This window comes from Helicoverpa armigera, chromosome 3 (assembly GCF_030705265.1).
Source record: "Helicoverpa armigera isolate CAAS_96S chromosome 3, ASM3070526v1, whole genome shotgun sequence".
Taxonomy (NCBI): Eukaryota; Metazoa; Arthropoda; class Insecta; order Lepidoptera; family Noctuidae; genus Helicoverpa; species Helicoverpa armigera.
Genome location: NC_087122.1, coordinates 13,499,952 through 13,513,250, shown reverse-complemented (window position 1 = coordinate 13,513,250; position 13,299 = coordinate 13,499,952). Strand labels below are relative to the sequence as shown.

Below are 13,299 nucleotides of genomic sequence, written 5' to 3'. Positions count from 1 at the left end.
AATCGGGAGGTATTTTTGTCCCCAGTGGTTCCCAAAGTTGCTCATTAAGCTGTAATCCCGCGTTTTCGCGTAATGATTGTGCCGATGGCCGGCTGCCCGGGATTAGGAATGGTCATAAAGCCGATACAACAATTAATTGCTTTGTGCTGGGATTGTCAAAGTGGTTTTTTAGGTTATTCCGAGTATTTTTTTTTGTTTTGATTTTAATGCATGCTGTATATTTAGTTACCTATCTAACGATCGTCGATTTGTAGTAACCTAACAAAGTATAATTTGAAAAACACTGAATTGTCACGGAGAGAATTAGTTAAATTATTTTAAGCTTATAAAAGTATATGTACCTATAAGAAACTCCAATGTTTTAACATTTTGAGATATTTTACGTGGATAACTTAGTTAATTTTTACTTTAAACCCATCACCTGCATGCAGATTAACTCCTGGTAGTGTACCAGGAAATTATAACGGAATTAGTGAAAATGAAATTGTGTTGTTCGGCGATGTTGAAGTTGATAGCTACTGAATAACATTATTTTCGGGTTCGTCTGTAGTTCCGGGGATTATTTCAGTTTAACCTACAAACTCAGTTTCTCAATGTTTATTTGCAAGAATTTAAAATTATTATTGTTTTATGAAATATCCACAGGACAATAATTATTTTTGAAGACATGTAAGTTCGGAAAAACCTAGGCCCACTCGTGTTTTTGCAGTCCATGCAGCTAAGTGTAAAATTAAATTACTGACCAAACTTTGAGCATCACTGCCAAAAGGACGTTAGTACGTTATCAGAAACTCAGTCGCGTAATGTTATACTTTATTGGCCGAGGCTTAAGGCGGCCATTTTGTTATAATAATAGCTTCAATTTGTTTCATATTGTAATCCCGTAATGAAGTACCGGCAAATCTACGGGAAGGTTAACGCGACAATGGCGAAGGTATTTGATTAATTAGCAATTCCCATGTTCTGTGTGGATTAATATTTGTCAGGGAAATAATATGGAGTCCTGAATAATGTAAGAAGTGATATATTAGTGTTTCTCGAATGAATATTTGTGGGGATTGGCTCATTTGTCTTTATTTGTGTATGATCATCATTTATATTATCGATATTTATTGATTTCTCTGATGATGTAGTGGCCGTAAGTGCAACTGTTGGTGCAAGAGGTCTAGGGATTGATTAATATAAAATCAATATCAATATCAATATAACAGGTCACGAAAACTTGTTCTAACTGAACTTTTGCCTAAAGTTAAAGTCTAAAATGCTCTGTGTTCTATTTATATCACTCATTATTTTCTTATGTAACGGCTATAATGTCGAACAGCAAATAAACAGGGCATCCCATGTTGTACACTCGCGCACAAAAGTGCCGCATAACATATCGCTGTAATAACTGAATAAATTTCACGAGTTCCGTACGCGACTGTACTGAAGCATAGGGCTGGCAAATTGACGGATGTTACTTGATAAATTGGTTTAAATACTACTTACATGGTTTATGATGATAGCAGTTGTAAAAGAATTCGCTTGCACTCCCATAAGAAAATTACCATAACTTCTGAACTACTTATGTTTGAAGTGTATATAAAAAGCCGACCCTAATATTCATAGCTGGGCAAAGACTAAGCATGATGATGATAAAATAATAGTCAATTTTACTGAATTAAATACAAAACATAAGTGACTATCGACGCTGTCATCCTTAAAAAAATCGCAAATATTTATTTTGAAGTATTTTTCAAGCTCTACTTTACAGGCTCTGCCAGCCCTATTTTTAGTGCCGCCGGGATAATCGCAGGGCTCCTAAAAATGAACGATTACGGTCACCGTCCCTAACTCAGGTATACCCAGCGTAACTTGAGCCCTCCACTTTATGCACACATTACGCTATTTCGGGATATTTCGTGGGATAACCTGTTTTTGATACGCGCTGATGTATTTTTTATTGCGAAAACAGCAGTGGAAAAAATATAATTTGGAACACCATACCTAATAATGTAATTTGGGAAAAGCACCACATCGCAATTCTTGTAACAATTTTACAAACGTGAAACTTTGGACGTAAATGAATGCAGATGAATGATGGTGACACTTCTACGCAAAACTACTGGACTGAAAGAATATAAAATAGTAACTTTTGTCCGGGTGCACGAATGGGTTCTCTACAGAAACAAACACAGCTATTATTTATTATAGTTGCGAATTTCAAAGGCTTAAGAGAAGTGGGAACTACTTCAGGATCCTAAGACCAGATAAGGGATAAGGATCTATCATAAACATCCACAACCAAAGGATTTATTTCCCATCATAGAGAAACAATATTTTGTGAAATTGGGTGGCAAGTCGAAAGGGCTGTTTTGAGTATCATTTTAAGAAAACCTGAAACTTATTTTCCTGCAAAAAGCTCGCATCGCTCTAATAGTCCGTGTCTGTAGCTTATTGCTGTATTTATATTGAATTTCAATTCTTAAAAACAGGATTTCTTATTCTCTAGATCCAAATACAAACAAGGATCTCGGTTTAAAAAAAGGTCATGTCTTCTCAACACGTGGACTTTATAAAAGAAAATCTCAGTACCTAGTAGGCATTACAGCCCAGAGTCCTTTCAATACTGGTGTCGATATTTACCGCTGCCCATCCCTAGTGCTACTGTCATATTTATCGACAATGATCCCAGCATCGACCATATTTGCACCGCTCTATCAATTGACATCGACGTTGAATTTGTTAGGTGTAAACCGGGAGTTTGGTTTTGTTACAGAATATTGTTTTTTTTGGACGTGCAATGACCTAAAATATTTATTTTAGTAAGTGGTTATAACTTCTGTCGTCATAGTACATAAAGAACACTTTTAAATAGTTTTGTATTTAAGCGCAAGATCACGGGGAAATGATGTTTTCTTAAAAAAATCTCAGTTCGAAAATCTTCTAATATCCCGGCAGTTGAGTAACAATCGTCATTCAAAGATACTCAGACTAAAACTTTCTAGTATTACAATATCCTTAAAAAGCAAGTCATGACATTCCATGAAATAACTTACATAACAACTATCTAACTATGAGAAAATAATTTTCAACATTGTCAAGTTCAGCATAACTTTATTATATACAGTTTAGCAGTTCTGTAGAAGGTGTTAACTAAACATATACATAGCTTTCCTTCAATTAGCACTAGTAGGAGGTTTTGAGAGTCTAAAAATTACCCGTATGTATGGTTTTGTACCATAACGTGATCGATTCATGGTCGGTTCAGACAATAAAATAGATATTAAAAGTAAAATCTTATTTTATTATTGTTTTTTGGTGTTGCCAGTTCAAAATGCGTCAGCTGACAGTGTTGCTAGTGTTTTTGTTTGTTGTGTTCTGCGATGGGTCAGATAATGACGTTGAAGAGAGAGGGAAGAAGAAGAAAATTGGACTGTTTAGTAAGTTTTTCTCACCCAAGTTATTAAAAAAGATGAAATACCAATAATAATATTCAATTCGAATGCGCTTGAGGTAAACGTGGGTCATCCAAAAATATAATACATATATACTCGTTACGTTATGATAAATCTTCGACAGCTCTAAAATTGAAAATATAATTTTGATTTTCAGTATTTTGAGATCGCATAGTTGTGCACTATTCAATTTGTGCGCGCAAATTCCATCAGTCACAAATTGATATTATTAATTTTAGAACGACTGAAACAAATATGCAGCTTCCCACTGCACAATGGAAATATTTTATGAACCCGTAAATGGATTGTGTTCAATAAATTCAAATGTGCCTCCATTGGAAAGCGATTATGGAATACCAGTTTATCGCTCATAACTATATTGTGAAGCTATTTGTCACCGTTTTAATATTATTGAGGATTATATTGTTTGTGTTTTGATTTGTGAGAGGAGTTAGTTTTACGGTGGGCTGATTTTAGGACTATATATTTGTTAAACTAACTCCGTTCTTGCACCTAAATAATACTATATTCACGAATAGGTCGATTGCAAAGCCATATTATATGGTCTAGGTTTACCGAGTTATAAGTAGACGGATTAAATAACAGTTCAAAATCACTTAAACTTCATTAAAATCTAGATTTTTTTAACGTCAGTAAAATGCTGCATGAGATAGCCACTGAAATACCCCTTCATATAAATATCCTTCGTCACCTAGTGTCTGTTTTTTTGGGAAAAGTGATCAACTGTACAGTCAAGCAAAGTTTTTAAGGCTGAGATAGTTTGCAGACATAAATACTAGTCATTACTTTTGAAATAGCATATCTTCGTAAATCCAGCAAAACAAAAATAAAGACAAATCCTCTTCCACAAGCCAAATAACTTGTAAATAACGACTAAGTACAGTCAGACCATATCCCAATAAACAAGGATTCCGTAGGTCTCGTTAATATTAATATAAATATAGTAAATACGAGAGGTTTATTGAATTCTGTGTCACGCACGGACGGACAAGCAATTACTCTGCTAAGCCCAGTTTATTGTTATCTTGGATAAGTTAGGCATTGTTGTTGGGTTTCGTATGAATATGAAGGTATTATATTTAATTTTATTACTGTAGAGAAATGGCTTAGCTACTGGTTTGTCTTTTCATGAGACCCCTCCTAAATAGTGTTTTGTTAAAACTTACATTCGAACTTATAAGCATTTTGGTTTGTCAATGCAGAAAATAATGTTGCACTTTGCAGGCAGTTTTCCAGAGATGGTGGGAAGGTAATTTTCCTAAATTCAAAGTTTGATTGATTAGGACATTATGGAAGGCAAACATATGTAATACAGCCCCTAAACGGCCTACCATTGACTAGATTTGAGGTTTTATCCAAAGCCATTATTACTAAGAGCCTCTGAAGCATAACATGGTCAAAAAAGAATAAATCTGAAAACAAACTAACTATACATTCTCTCTTCCCCAGTATACTTCGTGGACCTAGTCATCAAGAAGATATTCATTCTGAAGCTGATCTACGCCTTCGCGTTCTGGCTGCTTCTCCACAAAGCTGGTTACATCTTCGGCTGGTTCCTCAGCTACATCAAGGAGAAGCCGGAGTACCATGGGCATCACGATCATCACCACGTAGAATATGGTCACGAGTATGGGCCCCATGGACCATATAGACGGGGAGGTCAGAAGCCTGTTAACCCATATTCGGCGCCTAGTCGGAATGTTAATCCTTATTAACAGAGACACAATTGGTTTTCTATTGTTTTATAATTAGCGACATACAAGGAGATGTCAGTCCGAGTGGCTTGTTAGGGAAATATTTTACTGTATGTGTTTATGTGAATTGTGTGTGTAGGCTGTGTAAATAAAGGATTGATTATATCAGCCTAGCAATCTAGTAGGTTAGTAATATCGTTACTCAGAAGGAACAAAACGAAACGAAGTTTCATGTTGTTACATAAGAGTATAGACTTATCTTTGTTATTGTATCTGTCTATCAATGAGTCTGTACTGAATTGTTATTGTGAATGTTAGAATTTTGAGACTTTTCCAATTAGTTCATAGATGTGGGTTGAGCCTACTTGAGTGAGCTCAGACAATACTTCAGACTGGGTAATAAGATTTATTTATATTGAGTATTAATTTATATTAGCTAGTTATTTTAAATGGATGTTTGTAATTTATTGAGCGTTATTTATTGTGTTCTTGTAAATAGGTATCATTAAAATGATTTGTTCTTATTTTTTTGTTCTATTCAATCCTTGGTAATGGTATTTTCTTAACCATTCATAAATATGTACCTAATAAGTTAAATGTATATTTTAAATTTTATAATAATATTTAAGCATTGTGTAAAAGCACTTTAAATTAGGTACTATACCTACTTAGTAGGGTTATCAAAAATTGGGCATACATTTTGGAAAAGAATAAAAACAGTGAGTAGGTTAATATGTTCGTTCATAACTTTGTTGTTAATTTAGTTCTATTAAATTGTTTGCATTGATTATCTATTCACACCAATAACTGCATTTCAACAGCAAATAATCACAGTAAGAAAAATGTTGGAAAACCACATTGGTTAAATGAAGAAAATTTGATCTACGTCTTATTATTGAAGCAAAAAAAATATTTCTTAGTCAAGTAACACCGGGTACAAATGCTAGTTTACCAGTAAACAAGCATTGCCCCCTGGCAATTCCTGCCACTTGTGGTGCCAAGTCCCGAACATGGGGTTTTATCTTGACGTTAATTTTACTTTATTTTAAAAGTATCGTATGACAATAAAATTTAATGGCGGACTTGTTTTTGGTAATTTCAGAGTTAAATGATCATTAACCATGTTTATTTACTTAATTGAGTACATTAAAAACATGAGGGTGTTTTTTTTTTTAACGACGTAAAAAATCATCAAATGACCCCTTCCGCTGTGGGTTAGCAGCGGTGAGGGAGTGTCAGACTCTTACTGACTAAAAGCCGTCATGTTCCGTCGTAGGCCTTATGTGCTAGGGCCGCGGTACCTCTTTCGAACAACCCGCAGCCCCGGCAGTGCCAGCCCTGCTGGGCCCGCTGGGTTGCTGACATCTCTTTGAGGAGCGCGTGGAACAACGCGCGCCGCCGACACGGGTCTGTTGTCTAAAAACAGACATGAGCGATGAGCCACCCGAACTCACCGCCCACAGACCCACGCCTACGGTGGCCGGGAGTCGTCTCGCGACACCCGGCGCCCGTGGTGTCTACCTGCTCCAGCGCGGCGGCCGGGATGAGAGGTGCGAACTCTCTGACGTTCCGCCGCCTCCTTCTCGAGCATGACTGCTTCGCAGAAGGAGGCGACGGCATCCCATTCCTCTCGCCCCGGACCATGGCTTGAACCAGGGCCGGACGCGAGGTCGCCGCCGCCTAAAGCCTCGACGAGGACCCGGCGGTGCCCTTCCCACGCAGGGCACTCCTGGACTGTGTGGTCCACCGTGTCCTCGGGGCTATCCGCACAGTGGTGACACCCGGGCGCCTCCTCACGACCGATTCGATGCAGATACCTCCCGAAACAACCGTGTCCGGTGAGGACCTGCGTCATGCGGTACGTGAGGGCGCCGTGACTCCTCCCGAGCCACTCCTCAAAGGGGACTTACCGCCACTATGGTGGCGTGCCCTGCACTGGGTTGCGACAGTCGCTCCCTCCAGGCCACCATGACATCCCGCTGGAGCTCTGCCCGCTGCGCGACAACTTGTCGCGGCAACGGGGTTTCCCCCTGGCGCTGAGCCTCCTCGCGCCAGTCGTACAGGCGCAAGAAGACTCTCGCCTCCAGATCCCACGGTGGTAGTCCGGCTAGTAGGCCAGCTGCTTCGCGGGAGATCGTGCGGTACCCCCGGATTAGCCTAATGGCTATCACCCTTTGGGGCACGTTCAGGTAGTGTACAGCTCGCGGCCGTACCGAACGTGCCCATACCGGGGCCCCGTAAAGGGCCATGGACCGCAAGACTCCCGCGTAGAGTTTACGGCAGGGGGCGTTTGGGCCTCCCAGGTTGGGCAGGAGCCGCTTGAAGGCAGCACCTGTCTTCTCCAGTTTGGGGCCCAAACGTCGGAAATGTTCGACGAAGTTCCACCGGCCGTCGAGGACGAGTCCTAGGTACTTCATCGCCCTCTCGACGCCGATGGTAACCCCTCCCACCGTAACTTGGGAACCTGAAGGTGGCGCGTTCCGAAGCCCATGAAAGCACATGGCCTCGGACTTGTGCAATGCCACCTCCAGTCCCAGCAGCTGGATCCTCTCAACGACTATCGCAACCCCGCGCGCCATTATGTCGGCTGCCTCCTGGTGCGACCTCCCTTGTGCCAGTACCAGCGTGTCGTCAGCGTAGCAAACCACGCTGACGCCGCTAGGGAGGTCGGCGCGCAGCACCCAGTCGTAGCCGATGTTCCACAAGAGCGGCCCCAGTACCGACCCCTGCGGAACACCGCACGACATCTCTCGCCGGTTCCATTCCCCATTGTGACCGGGGTAAATGATGGACCTATCCGACAGATAGGCCTCGACCACGCGACGAAGGAAGGTCGGCACCCGGTGGTACCGGAGTGCCTCCCTAATGCAACTCCAGGGAAGGGTGTTGAAGGCATTGGCGATGTCAAGAGACACCGCCAAGACGACCCCCCCCCGGGACACAGCATCCCCCGTCGTGAGAGATCTCACGCGCATGATGGCGTCCACCGTTGAGCGCCCCCTGCGGAAACCGAACTGGTTGTCCGCGAGGTCCGGCCCCATCCCCCCAAGGTGCGCAACGAGGCGGTGTGCAACAACTCGCTCGAAGAGCTTGCCCACCTCGTCGAGCAACACGATGGGCCGGTATGCGGACGGAGAGTCCGCAGGGCGCCCCGGCTTCCGAATGAGGACCAGTTTCCCTGTTTTCCAACGAAGTGGGAACTGGGCCCTCTCCATACATGCGCTGAGAAGCCCCCTAAGTCGAGGCCCGAGAGCCTCAAGGGCCAGGACCCAGGCCTTGCCAGGCACGCCGTCAGGCCCTGGGGCGGTGTTTTTGGCTTTCAGCCTGGTTACCGCCACTCTCAGGTCCACCCCAGTCACCTCGGGGACATCGTCGTCGTCGGATGTGTGGTCCACAGTCGACACCGCGGGTTGCAGAACCATGGACGGGGGAGAGTGTTCCCCGCGCGAAGGGAACAGAGCGCTCACCACCTCCTCCACCAGTTGAGGCCGAAGACTCTGGGTCAGCGGGGGGGCCCATGGGCGGAGCTTACCCCGCACCATTTTGTAAGGGCGCCCCCACGGATCTCTGTCCAGAGTCCCCAGCAGCTCTGTATTGGCCACGTCCTTGGCCTGGATGATGGCCAATTGGAGGGCGGTCTTCGCAGCTCTGTATCCCTCGTACAGTTCCGCTTCCCTGGCCTCTGCATCCGGAGGGCGGATGCGCAATGCGCAGCCTGCGGTGTCTGGTGTACAGGTGTCTCGCAGCGACGCACGCCTCACGAAGGGCCGCAATCTCGCTGGACCACCAGTACACCTGGCGTCGGGCGCGTCCTGGCAGGACTCGGGGCATGGCCATGTCACAGATCTCGGACATGGTCTCCCGGAACCACTCCGCCTCGTCGTTGATGTCGGCGGGCCTGTCCGGTGATGACACCCAAGCCCGCATGACTGAGGCTTCCAGGAGAAGCTCCCGGTCAAGGTGCTTTAGCGCCCAACGTGGACCACTCGGGGTCTGCAGGACCGGCGCGTTTGGATTTTGGGCGGAGACGTCAAACTGGATATACCGGTGATCGGAATAGGTCTCCACCCCCTAATAGGTCTCCACCCCCTATATTATTTGTATCTAAGCGAACAAAAAATGTTTATGTCAGTGGTAATCCACTGTTGCAATTTCGCGGACAATTTAGAAATGTTGTCACGATATTTGCCTGAACTACGTAATTATGAAAATGGTAGCGCAATTTCATAACTGCAATAAGTGTGAAAGAATCCTTCATAAAAACATTACACTTTTTAATTATGCAAACTCATTCAATCCTGTCATCTCGTCCAATTGTAGATCACATAAAAATAACAATTTCGCCGCGTCTCGTCGGGATATAACCGGATAAAACCAGTTCGCTCCGGTTATAACCGCCTGTAGCCGGTTTAATAATCTTTAGTATAGCGCACGGTACTTAAGATGTTCATTTGAAACTGTACACAGTTTCTGAGACTTTATTGACAGTAAAACCAGAAACTAAGTAAATAAAAGATAATGATTTTCTGAGGGAAAGTTTCATTTTCCACTGAGATTTGAAATTGAATGAGAGTTTAATATGTAGTAGTAAAACCAGATACCGCTTCTCGTATCCGGATAAAACTGCTAATTATGGGACTACAATTTAGTCAATTAATTTAACAGGTATTTAAATTCCCAATATGCATTACTTAATTATTAGGTACAAGTACGAAACCAATTAGAATAGTAATTGACAAACGGAATGTGTCTGTAACAGAACAACCTGCATTTGAAAAACTCTGAATTTCAGATCAGGCAGGTTGATTCAGCTTCGGAAAATGCAGATGGAATACTGTAACTGACTTTTTAAACGATGACAGATGAAGTACTGTCAAAATAAAACTTCATTTATCCAATGGGTCAATATTTCTAGATATTTGGTACAGTTGCGCGCAATTGATTTGTCACGCGTATAAATCTGGTATAACAGTGGTATTCATTTATGTGGGCGACTGTACTGGGTGCTCGTGATAATTTGTAATTTAGGGGCCCAACGTTAAATATTGTTTGTTGGTTATGTTTTTGGGTGCATGGACAGGGTCGGATCCGGGGTGCAATGGTGTAAGGAAATGGTCTTAGGCGTATTTTTTTAACCGTTAACTTTAACCTGATCTTGCTCTTCTTGGTTTAATTAGCTAACACTCATAAAAGTTTTTATGTACATAGATTACCTAGCTAGAGTAAAGTGCGCATTAAATCGTTGTCTCGTTCGTTTCTTTTAAGTTATAACTCTATCCAAACACTTACTGATTCTAATCATAATAAAAACCTTACACTCATCGGTAACACACTTAACACAACTACACACAATAAAAAACGTGATCACAGAAACCCATATCTGCAGAAACATCATTCAGTTTAAACTACACGATGTTTCATATATTTCCACATACTAAACTAGATTTAAAAACCTCGTTTAACATAACACTTTGCAATCAAGACGGAAATAACGTGAAAATGTTCACGGGTACAAAAATCATGTGAAAACTTTGCTAATTTCAGCGAGCGGTTCCACTTAATGGACGCTTTAACATCTTTCGTTTCATTGGAGATAAAATAAATTAAGTATTTTGTATGTGTCGTGTTTATTAACATAATACGGCTGACGTTTTGGTATTAAAGCTGATTTTTAGTTACTTTTGTGAGACGGCTTGGTAATAAAACTTTCTCGTATATATTTAACCGTAAATAATGTATTGACTACACGACATATGGTAATCATAATAAAATTAATAATTGGTTTTAATTTATTTATTTAACAGACACAAAAGCCAAAATACCCGACTGCACACTAAAAAAAGAGTAAAACAAGCCCCACAATAATATTGATCAATACAACTTTACTGAATATAATTTATAAATATTGATGGAAAGCATCGCAGGCGGGGACCAACAGAGGCTTATTTATAGTCATTTCGGTTGTGCACCATTTAGCAGAATTTTCGTTGGTGGCGGTCAAGGTGGTCCCCGCCTGCGATGCTTTCCATCAATATTTATAAATTATATTCAGTAAAGTTGTATTGATCAATATTATTGTGGGGCTTGTTTTACTCTTTTAGTGTGCAGTCGGGTATTTTGTTTTTTTAATAATAATTCTTTTATTTATAACTTTTTAGCTGTTTTTATTTAACGAAAATGTAGATGTAGAAGACTATGTATATGTAAGTACCATTTTAAATTATTTCGACGACATTTGGCTTTAGATTACGAGTGATGTTACTCCGCAACATAAATTTACCGCCAATGCGACGTTCAAGACGATCAAGACGACGTTCATGCATTTGATCAAGACGACGTGATTGTATCGCCAAAAGAATCGCTTTTTGCTTGCTAACGCATGAGTTGCTTTGCGTTGACGCAGAATTAACATGTTCCCGTGGGAATTTTGAGAAAAAACGTATCCTATATTAATTACTCCCGTGATTGAAATGAATCTAATGATACCGCATACATATTTTTTTAAAAGGGAAATTTAGAAAAAATATCCCGTGGGACTTTTAGGATAAAATGTATCCTATGACACTCCCGTAATCAAGACAAATCTAACGATACCTCATACATCAAAATCCATCAAGCCGTTTAGGCTACAGGAGGTCACAAAGGAACAGACATACATACATACTTACATACACTCGAATAAAATGTATCCTATGACACTCCCGTAATCAAGACAAATCTAACGATACCTCATACATCAAAATCCATCAAGCCGTTTAGGCTACAGGAGGTCACAAAGGAACAGACATACATACATACTTACATACACTCGAAAAACATTACCCTCCTTCTTTGGCAGTCGGGTAATAAGCTACCCTTTTCCCGACCTAATACATCCCTGCATTCCCAAAAATTCGCCAAATAATGATCAACGACGGCCGCAGCACATAAACTTACATTAAACCTTTCAAATAAACTACGTCATTTAACGGATTCGTTAAACTTGTCTGACTAGGGTTGATAAGACTATAAGCTTAACATATATTTGTTAAATTCCCAAAAAAACTGTTGCCTTCACTTATCTCCGGCGGATATTGTAAAACGTGATTTATATTTCAGCTCTTCCTGAATGGAAATAACCGATATCAGTTGAAAGTTTTCAATTTATAATGAGCGTCAGTGGTTGCGGTTTTCATTTCCTGTATTGTGTGATGCGAGGGTTTAAGAGGGGGGAGGAATGGGGGTAAAGCCGTGTTTCTGTCTCATTATAGCCATCAATCATCAATTAGGATTAATAATGGGTAATTTGTTTACTGTTCCGGTTTTACTGACGTCTTGGGGACAATTATTTATTCATTCGTATAGACGTGGATGTGAGAGGCATGGTTTAAGTCTCAGTAAAGATGTTGGAATGTTAATAATTATGATACAACCATTATAGTTTGACTAGTTCTCTGTGGTTTCACTCACGTCTCGTTATACCTAGCAACCGGATAAAAACGCTTTTAGACTGTCTGTGTTCCTAATATTAAATCGGTTCAGTAGCTTTGGCGTGAAAGCCTGACAGACAAACAGACAGAGTTACTTCCGAATTTTTATGTTAGTAAGGATGAATAAGGTCTCTTAACAATTTACCTATAACCCAAATTAACTCCCTCGAAACTGCCTCGTTGGTCTAGCTGTCGCAAGTGCGGCTGCCGAGCACGAGGTCTCGGGTTCGATTCCCGAGTCGGGCCGAAATCGCTTTGTGGGTTTTAGAAGACTTTCACAAAGCAGCCCGGAGCCTGGAAGCTGGTGATTGATTCACCCGTGCATCGGAGAGCACGTAAATGTCGGTCCTGCGCCTGATCTCTCTCCGGTCGTGTCGGATTACCGTCCCATCGGGCTATGAGAGTTAAGGAATAGCGAGTGTACCTGTGTCTGCGCAAATGCTCGTGCACTATAATATGTCCTGCGCAGTTGGCTAATCTCCTTATATGAGAACAGCCGCCGTAGCCGATAATCGGCTAGGAGGACATCAACCCAAATTAAATGCCACTTCACTAGGGTCTCTTAAAACCTAAAAACAGTAGTCATTTCAGTACCTCTCCATTTTAAAGTTATTGTTACTCGTTAAAACTTAAACAGGAACATCGGAAATTGCCCTCGAAATAACCGTACGACGT

General features: G+C 41.4%; 3 protein-coding genes across 3 annotated transcripts in view; 2 read left to right on the top strand and 1 right to left on the bottom strand.

Moving 5' to 3' along the window:
- LOC126053635 (gastric triacylglycerol lipase) overlaps positions 1-11,572 on the top strand; it is a 67,209-nt gene extending 55,637 nt beyond the window's left edge. The window contains exon 3 of the mRNA XM_064043738.1: positions 11,562-11,572. The gene's annotated coding sequence lies outside the window, so the exon portion shown is untranslated. The remainder of the gene's footprint in view (positions 1-11,561) is intronic.
- On the top strand, positions 3,165-5,176 carry LOC126053650 (uncharacterized). The gene is made up of 2 exons (XM_049836221.2): positions 3,165-3,425; positions 4,911-5,176. Exons 1-2 carry the CDS (start codon positions 3,320-3,322, stop codon positions 5,174-5,176), a joined length of 372 nt encoding a protein of 123 aa, XP_049692178.2. The 5' UTR covers positions 3,165-3,319.
- Positions 5,951-9,082, bottom strand: LOC135119195 (uncharacterized). Its single transcript, XM_064043188.1, has 4 exons — positions 8,917-9,082; positions 8,488-8,837; positions 8,125-8,310; positions 5,951-5,962 (listed from the first exon to the last, which is right to left on the bottom strand). Exons 1-4 carry the CDS (start codon positions 9,080-9,082, stop codon positions 5,951-5,953), a joined length of 714 nt encoding a protein of 237 aa, XP_063899258.1.
- Positions 11,573-13,299: the final 1,727 nt, after the last annotated feature.

Bases quoted from the DNA above. Each gene is read 5' to 3' on its own strand.
- LOC126053650 (XM_049836221.2), top strand. From the start codon at position 3,320: ATGCGTCAGCTGACAGTGTTGCTAGTGTTTTTGTTTGTTGTGTTCTGC. The intron at 3,426-4,910 runs GTAAGTTTTTCT...TCTCTTCCCCAG, and splicing joins GAAGAAAATTGGACTGTTTA to TATACTTCGTGGACCTAGTC.
- LOC135119195 (XM_064043188.1), bottom strand. From the start codon at position 9,082: ATGCGGGCTTGGGTGTCATCACCGGACAGGCCCGCCGACATCAACGAC. The intron at 8,838-8,916 runs GTGAGGCGTGCG...CTCCGGATGCAG, and splicing joins CAGCGAGATTGCGGCCCTTC to AGGCCAGGGAAGCGGAACTG. The intron at 8,311-8,487 runs GTAACCAGGCTG...CTCATTCGGAAG, and splicing joins GGGTGGACCTGAGAGTGGCG to CCGGGGCGCCCTGCGGACTC.